Source organism: Haliotis rufescens, unplaced genomic scaffold (assembly GCF_023055435.1).
Source record: "Haliotis rufescens isolate VD_foot unplaced genomic scaffold, xgHalRufe1.0.p SCAF_10, whole genome shotgun sequence".
Classification (NCBI taxonomy): domain Eukaryota; kingdom Metazoa; phylum Mollusca; class Gastropoda; order Lepetellida; family Haliotidae; genus Haliotis; species Haliotis rufescens.
In genome coordinates, this window is record NW_025963780.1 from 3,146,756 (window position 1) to 3,157,306 (window position 10,551).

The 10,551-nt window shown below is 39.3% G+C and overlaps 1 protein-coding gene across 1 annotated transcript; it reads right to left on the bottom strand.

Annotated features, from left to right (window-relative positions):
- Positions 1 to 1,193: 1,193 nt before the first annotated feature.
- On the bottom strand, positions 1,194 to 9,495 carry LOC124126780. Its single transcript, XM_048391810.1, has 4 exons — positions 9,469 to 9,495; positions 3,469 to 3,578; positions 1,875 to 1,993; positions 1,194 to 1,391 (listed from the first exon to the last, which is right to left on the bottom strand). Exons 2-4 carry the CDS (start codon positions 3,530 to 3,532, stop codon positions 1,254 to 1,256), a joined length of 321 nt encoding a protein of 106 aa, XP_048247767.1. The 5' UTR covers positions 3,533 to 3,578; positions 9,469 to 9,495; the 3' UTR covers positions 1,194 to 1,253.
- Positions 9,496 to 10,551: the final 1,056 nt, after the last annotated feature.

The following is a 10,551-nucleotide window of genomic DNA, read 5'->3' on the forward strand; positions in this document are numbered from 1 at the left end:
AAGGTTAACACAATCACCATGAATATTTGTAACAGAACCCATTTACTTTTTCCCCTGATAAAACCGTGTTCGTATAAAATAAATAATGTCTTGACTTGGTCAAAGATCGAGGTTTTGATCAGTCGCATTATCCAAGCCAGTGCTGATAAGTTATAATTCAACAAGATTATGATCCTTTACGGATAAGTATGACCAGGGTATGAAACTCCCAAAAATTTCAGCCAGACCACAGGACTGGCTAGCTGAAATACTTGCCAGCCCTGACCAAAACCTGCCTGCCCACTATAAATCATATGTTTCTCAGGATAAGCTAACGGGGTTTCTTTTTGGTTACATTTTATCATTCATCTTTACATGTGAATTAATGCTTATCATCGGGAAATATTTAGAATATTTTCACATATGAAATATAACCCGACCGTCGGGCAGGGGGATTTGAAAATCTGGCAGCCCGAGTTGAAATCAACCCGTCTCGGACGGTCGAGCAGGCAGGCAGGTATTTCGAACACAGGTATGACAATAAAAGCGATAAGAGTCGATTGTACGATTCCGACAATATATACCTTTAGTATGCGGGTACAGATGTTGGTGAAAATAAGTCAAGGGTACTGTTATCAGTGAGTGAATGCAACATTATTAAATGTCTCAGTCATACAGCGACAAGATGTTTGTTGTTTCACGCCACACTCAGTCATGTTACAGCTACATGACTGCTATTTGGCAACACGAATAGGATACGATGTCGATCTTATCTGGTAATGACACTTGCTGATTTCCCCACCTGCTGCGTCGCGGTCAAGTCATTCATGTGGTTGGCTGCCTGTTGTGGTTTGCCAGGTGCAAGGGACAGATCCCCGTGATATACATGTTAGCAGTAATGCTGCAACTAAAAAATTCAGACGCTGCATTTTGTGGTGGTCAGAAGACATCAATAGTACATGATTGGCCTACAACCGAATGTTATACATTCAAGTAATCCCTCCTTTTAAACTGTGCAATATAGGACTTATCAACGTGAGACGGCTCGCTATGTTCGGAATATACACATATTAACGACTATGTGTCATCACCATGTGCTCCAGCTCACACGGAAACGAACTCAAACTAACTATTTGTTATTTGAATGACCTGACAGATGAGATGACTAAATTTATTCAGTAAATTACAATGCGCTTGTTGCGCATCTTCATCAGGATTTCTGTGTTCTAAATATTGTTTAAAATATCTATTCAGTTATACAGTTTGACATCAGTTTAGTCTCCTTGGCACACTCCTGTGTAATAATCAAGGTTTTCAAGGCGCGTGACTTCATTGTACAAGGTATTAGGCTCATGCAACACGTCTTCAATTGCTTCCGTCTTACTTTGGCTAGCTTGGCCGAAGAACACTAGCTGAAATGATTTAAAAAATGATCATTTGTAATAAACAATGAACATTTTGTTTACAGCGATAAACATCAATACATATATTGTTGTTAAAACAACCTGTAGTCCTTTGCCAAACCAGAATAAGCATGACGTCACAGTGATTCGTCCCATTTCTATCGATTACGTTCTATGTAACTGCCTTACCCTGCTGTGACACAACATATCACGTTCTACAATGCACGCCACTGTCACATTATCTTTTTAAAAAATACTAAAATCCCATAACATGAAAAGACAATACAGATGTTAAAGTATTGAGTTCTGAGATAGTGAAGATGCATGCTCGTGGTAGTTATTCTAATAAATAAATAATTAATGCAACAGAATAATAAATGAGTCAACTTTAATTATCTATTCATATGTCACATTTGCAGATTATTGAAGGCTACAAGAGAGAAAGTAAGACACTAAAACAAAGAAATCTGTGATGAAGATTCTTATAATTACCTCAACCGGATACTCTGCGAGAGTTTTGAAACATACAGTTGGCTGACCATTTTTGATAATGGCTAAATCTTCCTCGAATATCCACTTCAGCTTGTCTATGTACTCAAGCGTTGACAAGTCTGGAATGGACATGATGGTTGATGAGGTAATTCATGATTGGTTAAAGACTATAGGAATAGTTCGTTAGTTTATTGATTGAAAGTTTTCTTGGATTTCTTATCATTATTTAATTGGGATTCATGAACACAAGCTTATGATGTTGTAAGAATCTCAGAATGGACTCTGCATTCAGAAGAAATTTTGTAAGATTTAATAAGGTGTGGTGACAATTTTTAAGTGAGTGAGGACGGTTTTATGCCACTTTTAGCTTATATTCCAGCAATATCACGACGGCCGACACTGGAAAATGGGCTTCCCACATTGTATCCATGTGGGGAATCAAAACCTGGTCTTATGCACTAGGACATCCCACCACCCCGTGTGGGGAACACAGCAGCACTTCAGCAGTAATGACGATTCAGGATATTTTCATCTACGTTAGAAAATCCTCTTGTAAGAAAAATGTGTCAATATATTCGTTTGGTTTCATTTAATAGCACTTGATGCAACTGAAAATCACAATAGCCACAACCAAATTTGGCCAATGCCGATTTTATTTCTTCACACCATCATGTGATAGTTTTGTTTCACTTAGTATTTGTATTGATAGTTTTGTGGTCCAATTATGTAACCAGTATCAGCTTCCCTTGCATCCAACATTCATGGATGCATCACTACATTTTAGAAGGCATGAAGTTTCATGTTTTGTTCGATATACATAGTAATAGGTTGGGACATATTTGTTCTACTTTTTGTACCTTGCGTATTCACCACTGGTATCCGACTTTCGCTTAAGATTATTTAAATTTACAATAGATTGCTTCACATCTGTCACCATTCGGACTATAACTACTTTGTAGTACTTTTAACCTCTGTGACAAACAACGAGATTGACACAGAATACGTAGTAAGTCCTTTTGGTATGTACATTCATTAATATATCGGTCAGTAAACTGTTAATTATCACTGCAGGACTTATCAATCATATAAATCTGAATATTTAATATCTCTTCGAATTCGGTCCTTCATATTCAAGATCATGCACTTCAGTGTATAATTTGTTATTAAGATCGGACCCGTGAAGATTCCGGTGTAAAATAGGTCTTCAGCAACCCATACTTGCCGTAGAAGGCGACTAACGGGATCGGGTGGTCAGGCTCGCTGACTTGGTTGATACATGTTATCGATCCCAGTTGCGTGGATCGATGCTCATGATGTCAATCACTGGATTGTCTGGTCCAGACTAGATTATTTTACAGACCGCCGTCATATAGCTGGGATATTGCTGATTGCGGCGTTAAACAACAAACCAACCAACCAACCAAATATTAGGATCGCCCTTAAAGAGGCATTTGTTCATGACCATGTTGTTATATATCCTTGATTCTCCGATTACACTATTTTCAGCAACACTGACACCATGCGGATAACCTCAAGGTGATACTCTATTGAGCTGGATAAACCTCTGGCGCTTCGTCTGGAATGCAGTATTTACCTTTCACAGGGAATATCTCCTTGTCCATGATTAGGTCATCATTCCCGAACGATGATGCCCACATGTCGTTGGGCAGGTTGAGACCAAGGAAAAACACCTTGGCGAAGTCACTGCAGTGGTAAGGGGATGTGATGCAGAACTCAAATCCCTGGCTTGACAGAAAGCCTGTCAGTTGAGGCCAACGGCATGCTTTCTCAACGCCAAGAACTTAAACGCATGCAATACAAATATATTTTGAAGACGAATTTCTTTGCATTAAGTCCGAAGAATGTCTTTGCATTAAGTCCTGTATGGATAAATTATATGTTCCACTGACATGCAAACAATTTATCTTCCTCTGAACGTCTAACTGAATTTTCAGTCACATGCAGTATGACTGGTTATTTCAATACCCGAAAACATATAACATGTAAGTTAGGTAGTTTATGGAAACCTGTACAAATCATATTTTCAGCAGTTTGCCAAATAAAAGGACAACATGAGAGGATGACCAGTAGCATCCCTCAGCCTTTTTGAAAGAAGCAAATAAAAACATATTAAATAACTAAAATATACGTCATTTGTTCATAATTCGTACCCAAATTTCCAAGCATACTAACCACCACAGTAGGGGTATATGTTTTTATCGTTTAATGGGTGAGTTTCTCGGCAGGATCAAGCCAACGGATAAAAACGATATCCGTTGGGGTCATATGCTGATAGAGATGGAAATATCACAGGTCAAGTAGGGACTACGTTCACTGTTTATAAACAATCATGGCGTAGCCCTTGTCATTCGGCGATCGAGTCAGAATTAACCATTGTGAATCTGGAGAAACTATTGGGATAATTGCTATCACTATGAAAAGAATAGTCTAATATACTGAAAACCAGTGTCAAACTGTGACGTAGCTTTTCACAAGTTTTGGCAACTTTCGAGACATAAATTGCGAAACAAGCGGAATCACTTTTCGTATCTGTGCTTGTAGACTTCTGCGACTTGGTCCATTCACAAATTAAAACAGTTGGATTTGGCCGAAATATGTTCGAATTGTTACCTTGTTTCGTTTTCTTGCTGTGTGTACATCTGACTGCACTTCGTAACGTTATGACAGGACAGGCCGACTGTCAACAACGTCTGACTGTGGCCGTGACGTTTCGTTGACTAGGGTTAGAGTAGCTTCCCTTTGATAACGGGCAGGTACTCTATCGGACAGACCGACGGATTGCCGCGAAAGGCAAGTAAAACAATTTGTGTAGGCAATTGTTGTTTTGCATATATGTAGTTACGCCACTGTATAAGAAACAAGTTTCTGTTGGAACCCTATTGGCTACTGTCACTGTCCGACTGACACATCACTTACCCTTTGACGTAATATTAATTAATGCGCACATTCCAGAAATTGCAATGTTTAGGTAATGTTTGTGAGAGATGGAGAGCTATTTTCGAGCACAGAATTAAAGAATGACATTATATGATAAAGAGGTTATCATGCTTATGTGTTTGGGGATGGTAAATATATTGTATTAGGAATATACACTATGTATGTAGCTCGCCAAGGCTGGCTAAACATAATGTTTATTCGTAACACAGGATATTTACCATCCACAAACACACTCGCGTGTTAACCTCTATATATCATAATAAATATTTCCTAAAAGGCAAAGTCATTGTTTACCTGAAAAAGAGGGGAACATATCGTAGTCAAAATAGGGAATTGATTCAGACATTATTTTTGCGTGACTGATGACTTCAATTTTGGATGTCTTACTGGTGTATATCATACAACTGTTTTAGGCTTGTGATGAGACCTTGAATGGTGTAACGTTCAGTGACAAATGTCCCAAGGAATAAGGAATACAGTTTTTCCTTATGTGTGTTGTGAGGGATAGTGTTTGGCAAGATCAAATGTTTGACATAAGTGGTGTCCTTCGTTCTTTTATGAGATTTCAACAGATAAAGCAAATCCTTTGAGTTTTGAGAATCCACAAACTATTAACAAACATACTGGTCTCCTATGTGGCGTATATATATATCGCTTTCCCTCTCTCACAAACAATACCTAAACATTGCGAGTTTTCCTGGATTGCGCGCATTAATATTTTTTACGTCACAGGGTAAGTAATGTGTCAGTCGGACAGTGACAGTAGCCAATATAGTTCCAACTGAAATCTGTTTCTGATACAGTGGCGAAGCAACATATACGCAAAACAACAATTGTTTTCAATTGCCTTTCGTGGCAATCCATCGGTCTGTCCGCTAGAGTAACTGCCCTTTGTCAAAGGGAAGCTACTCTAACCCTAGTCTATAAGACGTCACGGCCACGTTCAGACGCTGTTTACATTCGGCCTGTCCTGTAATAACGTTAAAAAGTGCAATCAGATGTACACACAGCGACAAAGCGAAACAAGGTAACAATTCAAACATATTTCGGCCAAATCCAACTATTTTAATTTGTGGAAAAAGTTTCAAGTCGCAGAGGTCTGCAGGCACAGATATGGCTACTGATCCCGCTTGGCTAGGCCTAGTGCACTCACAAAATTGTTTCGCAATTTATATCTCCAAAGTTGCCAAAACTTATGAAATGCCTTAGCTACGTCACAGCTTGACACTGATTTTAAGTATATTAGACTGTTCTTTTGATGATTATAGCAATTATCTCTGTAGTTTATCCATATTCCCGATGGTTAATTCTGACTCGAATGACAAGAGCGATGCCATGTTTGTTTATAAACACTGAAAGTAGTCCCAACTTGACCTTTGATATTTGCATCTCTATCAGCATATGACCGGATACCATTGTAAGGTCTTTGGGCCCACATAACATACAACACAGCGGTACGAACACAAGACGTTTACTTGACAAGGACAATAACGAGACTGGTTACAATCGAAATCGGATCACGCGTCATAGTCTATAATTCCACGTGCAGCCACACACTACTGTTAGGGACCGTTGCGTTCGAGCGAAGCTTCCAGTACCGGGAACAACCTCACATCCCTCCCCTCAAGAAAGGTCTGGCACGACTTGATCAACACTTACGACGACTGTTTCTCTCGATGAACGATCTGATGACTTGACTTGCAGGAACTCACCATAACACTTGGATATCACAAATCCAGACATGAAATGCTGTTTCTTAAACTTATGTCCTCCTAATATTTTCACAGCAACACGATCACCAACATTAAACATCCGTGAAACTCTTTCAGATGTCTGTTCTTGACGATGTAATTTAGCTGATTCATGAGATTCGACACACTTATCCCATAACTCTACACAGCCATCCATATCCTCCCCCACAGCAGAAAAATCGTCTGACACTAACTGGTGAATCAAACTGTTACGACCAAACATAACAAAATACGGAGCAAAACCAGTGGTGCGATTTAACAACGAATTATGTGCTAATACAATTTCTGGCAAAACTCTGTCCCATGTTTTCTCACACTCTGCTGTTTTCACTAACGAAGTTTTTAATGTTCTGTGAGCTCTTTCGACTGGATTAGCTTGTGGTCTAGCAACTGGAGTATAACTACATCTATTTCCCCAATTGGAAGTAAACATACTGAACTCTTTTGATGTAAAGACAGTACCATTATCCATATGTAAAACCCTTGGCGGACAAAATATGGAAAACAGACGTTCCAAGTAATACATGCGACCTTTTTTCAGACCATACTGCTATTGTTCAAACTATACAACCCTTTGATTAATCGTCCCATCAAAACCACTTAATTTTGAGTGTCGGTTTGCAGATCTCCAGAGATGTAGATATAGATGGTGCTGTCCTTGGTATTTCTAGTTATATAAGGGATACATATTTTCAATGACCTATTTTTTTATCCAGAAATTACAAACATATGTCATGGAATTCACGTTTTGTGCGACTTTATCTAAGTAACGTTTCATTATTTCATATAGACATATGTGTATGCAATATGTATGGCTATTCACATCCTGAATGATCAAGTGAATTATATCTTCATGATTTAATAATTAGTGCCGTGGACCCATCCGTTAACAGGGTTTCTTTTCATCTTCGATTCAAATTATACAACGTTTTAATTATTCGTCCTATCCAAACCACTGAATGTTGAGTGTCAGTTTGCAGATCTCCTAACAGAGATGTAGATATGCTGTCCTTGGTATTTCTAGTTATATAAGGGATACATAATTATGAGAACTAGGTGATCGATGATGTGCTATGCATTTTTAACGAATGTGTACATGTCTTGTTAGTAACACAATTGTACAGACCTTAAATGAAAAGAGAACATCAATGTCATTTAGATGTTTCACCGTCTCCTTAATCTGCTGTATGTCCGCAGTCTCGTCCCTTCCCTCTTTGTGGGGAAGGAAGATTTCCACTCTGTATATAAGAGCATGTCTATCATCGGAACCGCCGAGAACGGACAGGGGGAGACACACCATGGTGATCACACCAGCGACGAACAGGAGCATTGTTATTTACAGCAAGTTGTTATATAAAGTCTCAGGATTCCGTGAGTTAAGCAGTGAGGCAAACTGGAATAATTATAAGTGATAATTGCCCTTTCACAATCTCGTCATAGGAACTCATGTTCTGAACAGAATTGTCATTTCCTAGCATCAACGGACCAGTCACGTTCTAATTTTGTAGATAATACGCATAATGAAATGTTCAAACAATATTTTCGAATTCCACTTTCTAAAATGTCACAATTGTTGTCCTCATTTATCGACAATGAATTATTACTCTTTCAGGAGATTTGGGGCCAGATCACCACAGCCATAAAAGCAATGAGCGCTTAATATTGTTATCTTATTTGAAAATATATATCTTGAAAAAGTGATGGAGACTGTCACAGAGTGACTTAACAGCACTCTGGACAACGCACAGTATTGAGAACATATCGTTTAGGAAATCTGGACTATTTAACATGATGTAATCCATGCGTAACAGCGGTCAGTTGTACCATTGTCTTAACACAGCATTTCACATTATGACATTTATAGCCTTAATCCATTTCCCCCTGGGCCGTGTCTGTCCAACCATAAGCCCCATGTCCAGGGCAACGCCATTGTCTCTTTGTCTGTCTACTGTTGTCCAATAGTGTATATATATGTTTACATCTTTACTGTTAGTTAGTCTGGTATTCCGACAGCACCTGTATGTACAGCCGCGAGAAGGATACGCCTGCTTGCTGGACTTCACATGTACATGTTGAGTTGGAATCTCCGCTCGACATATTTCTATTAGTAATTGTATTTTGTTTTATTGCCGACTAAAGAAGTTTGGACTCAACGTATTTTTCGTCTTCAATCTGAGCTAATTTCCCCGTCAATATACGCGTTGACAGAGACCATAACAAGGCTTAGTTTCAGGGACAAACCAAATCTGCAAGGCTCTAATTTGATGAAATTTCTGTAATCGTGTCAATGTCAACAATCATTTCTGTTTAGATGCACTTGCCACACAGCCAGAATATTTCTGACCCTACCTGTCACCCCTCTGGGTATCCCTCCTTCTCTCCCCAGTGTGGCACAGCTGACGCAACCAAGATTGTTGCTTTTGTATAAACATGACGCAATTTCAAATGCTAGGAATTTTCCACTTCTCCTTATCGAACAAAGTAACAAACCTCATCTAACGCTATAACTCTTTTCTGATTGAGACGGATATGCTTATATTAAACTTTAAAACTGCAGTCAGCATGTTCACAATCAGGGACACTTCCTAAAGCCTAATCCTAGTATACTGTGTAACTTGGATCACAGCTGGCATTCATTTAGACAAGAGACAGAAAGTTCCAGGGGTGTCAGTGGGGTTCACCCTCATCACATGTAAACACCAGTGGACAGGACAAGATTAACTGATAACAACAAACCAGAATCTCGCTTTTGAGCCATGCAGATTTCGCCAGACACTCGAGCGCTCACGCTCTATATACGATCTCTATTCATGTAAAGATGGCTTATTGCCTCAATACACCGAAAAAAAAGAAATAGTTGATAGATAAATAGCAATGTAAATTACCTTGTCAGTCTGTGGCAGTGTTGGGCGATTTCTATTGGCAGGTATATATGCATGGAAGTCTACGTGCTCATAAATATACACGTCAAGTATGCAGATAGGAAGATAAAATACACGCTGATCACCCAACATCACCATTAATACTGTTGTAAAATGAAATATATGACCTACTGGAACTATCGTCAGAATCGAATCGTGCGAGGTGACCAATAAAGGTGTTTGATAACATCTCAACCTGTTGCTTGAAAGGCACACACCATTTCATGGATATGAAGGATCTTTCTCATATGTCACACACAAACACGCACGCACGCATGCACACACACACACACGCACGCACGCACCCACGCACGCACGCACCCACATACACACACACACACACACACACACACACACACACACACACACACACACACACACACACACACACACACATACATACATACATACATACATACATATAGCTCTGAAGAATGATTGTTGTAATGCACGGTGGCTTTCTTCCAGTGCACATAAGATTAAATGCGTTAAAATTTATTACAAATATCATATACTCAGGAGCGATTACAGTCACCTGCAAAGGATGGGTTTCCTTATGTTACTTCTATATAACTCCCAAGTAGTTTGCGCGTACACATGGATGGTACATACTGAACATCTCAAAAACGGTAAGAAATGTGAGGCGTATCACATGCGAAACATATGTTGCAGACAGAGAAAGAGTCGGTTCTTTACAGGCAGTCGTTGTTTGTTTGTTTGTTGTTTAACGTCACACTCAGCAATATTCCAGCTTTAGGACGGAGGTCTGTAAATAATCGAGTCTGGACCACCGTTGTGTGGCAGGCGTACTGCTGGGCGGTATCAGTCAACAAATTAAACACACTTTTCTATGCATTTCGTGTGACTAGCGGATGCAGGACATTCTTACCTTGTTCTCGAACACATGGTGTCATTACTAATTTTCACTTATTTGTAACCCAGCCTAAGCGTTGTATGCGCCACTGTAAACGCATTCGACAATGATTATAAGTCAAACGTGCTGGTCTCTCGGCGACGATGCCACAACGTCGCAAACGGCGTTGAACT

Excerpts from the sequence above, each read along its gene's own strand:
- LOC124126780 (XM_048391810.1), bottom strand. The coding sequence starts at position 3,532 with ATGTGGGCATCATCGTTCGGGAATGATGACCTAATCATGGACAAGGAG. Across the intron at positions 1,994-3,468 it reads GGAGATATTCCCTGTGAAAG|ACTTGTCAACGCTTGAGTAC; the intron begins GTAAATACTGCA and ends TGTCCATTCCAG. Across the intron at positions 1,392-1,874 it reads TCGCAGAGTATCCGGTTGAG|CTAGTGTTCTTCGGCCAAGC; the intron begins GTAATTATAAGA and ends AAATCATTTCAG.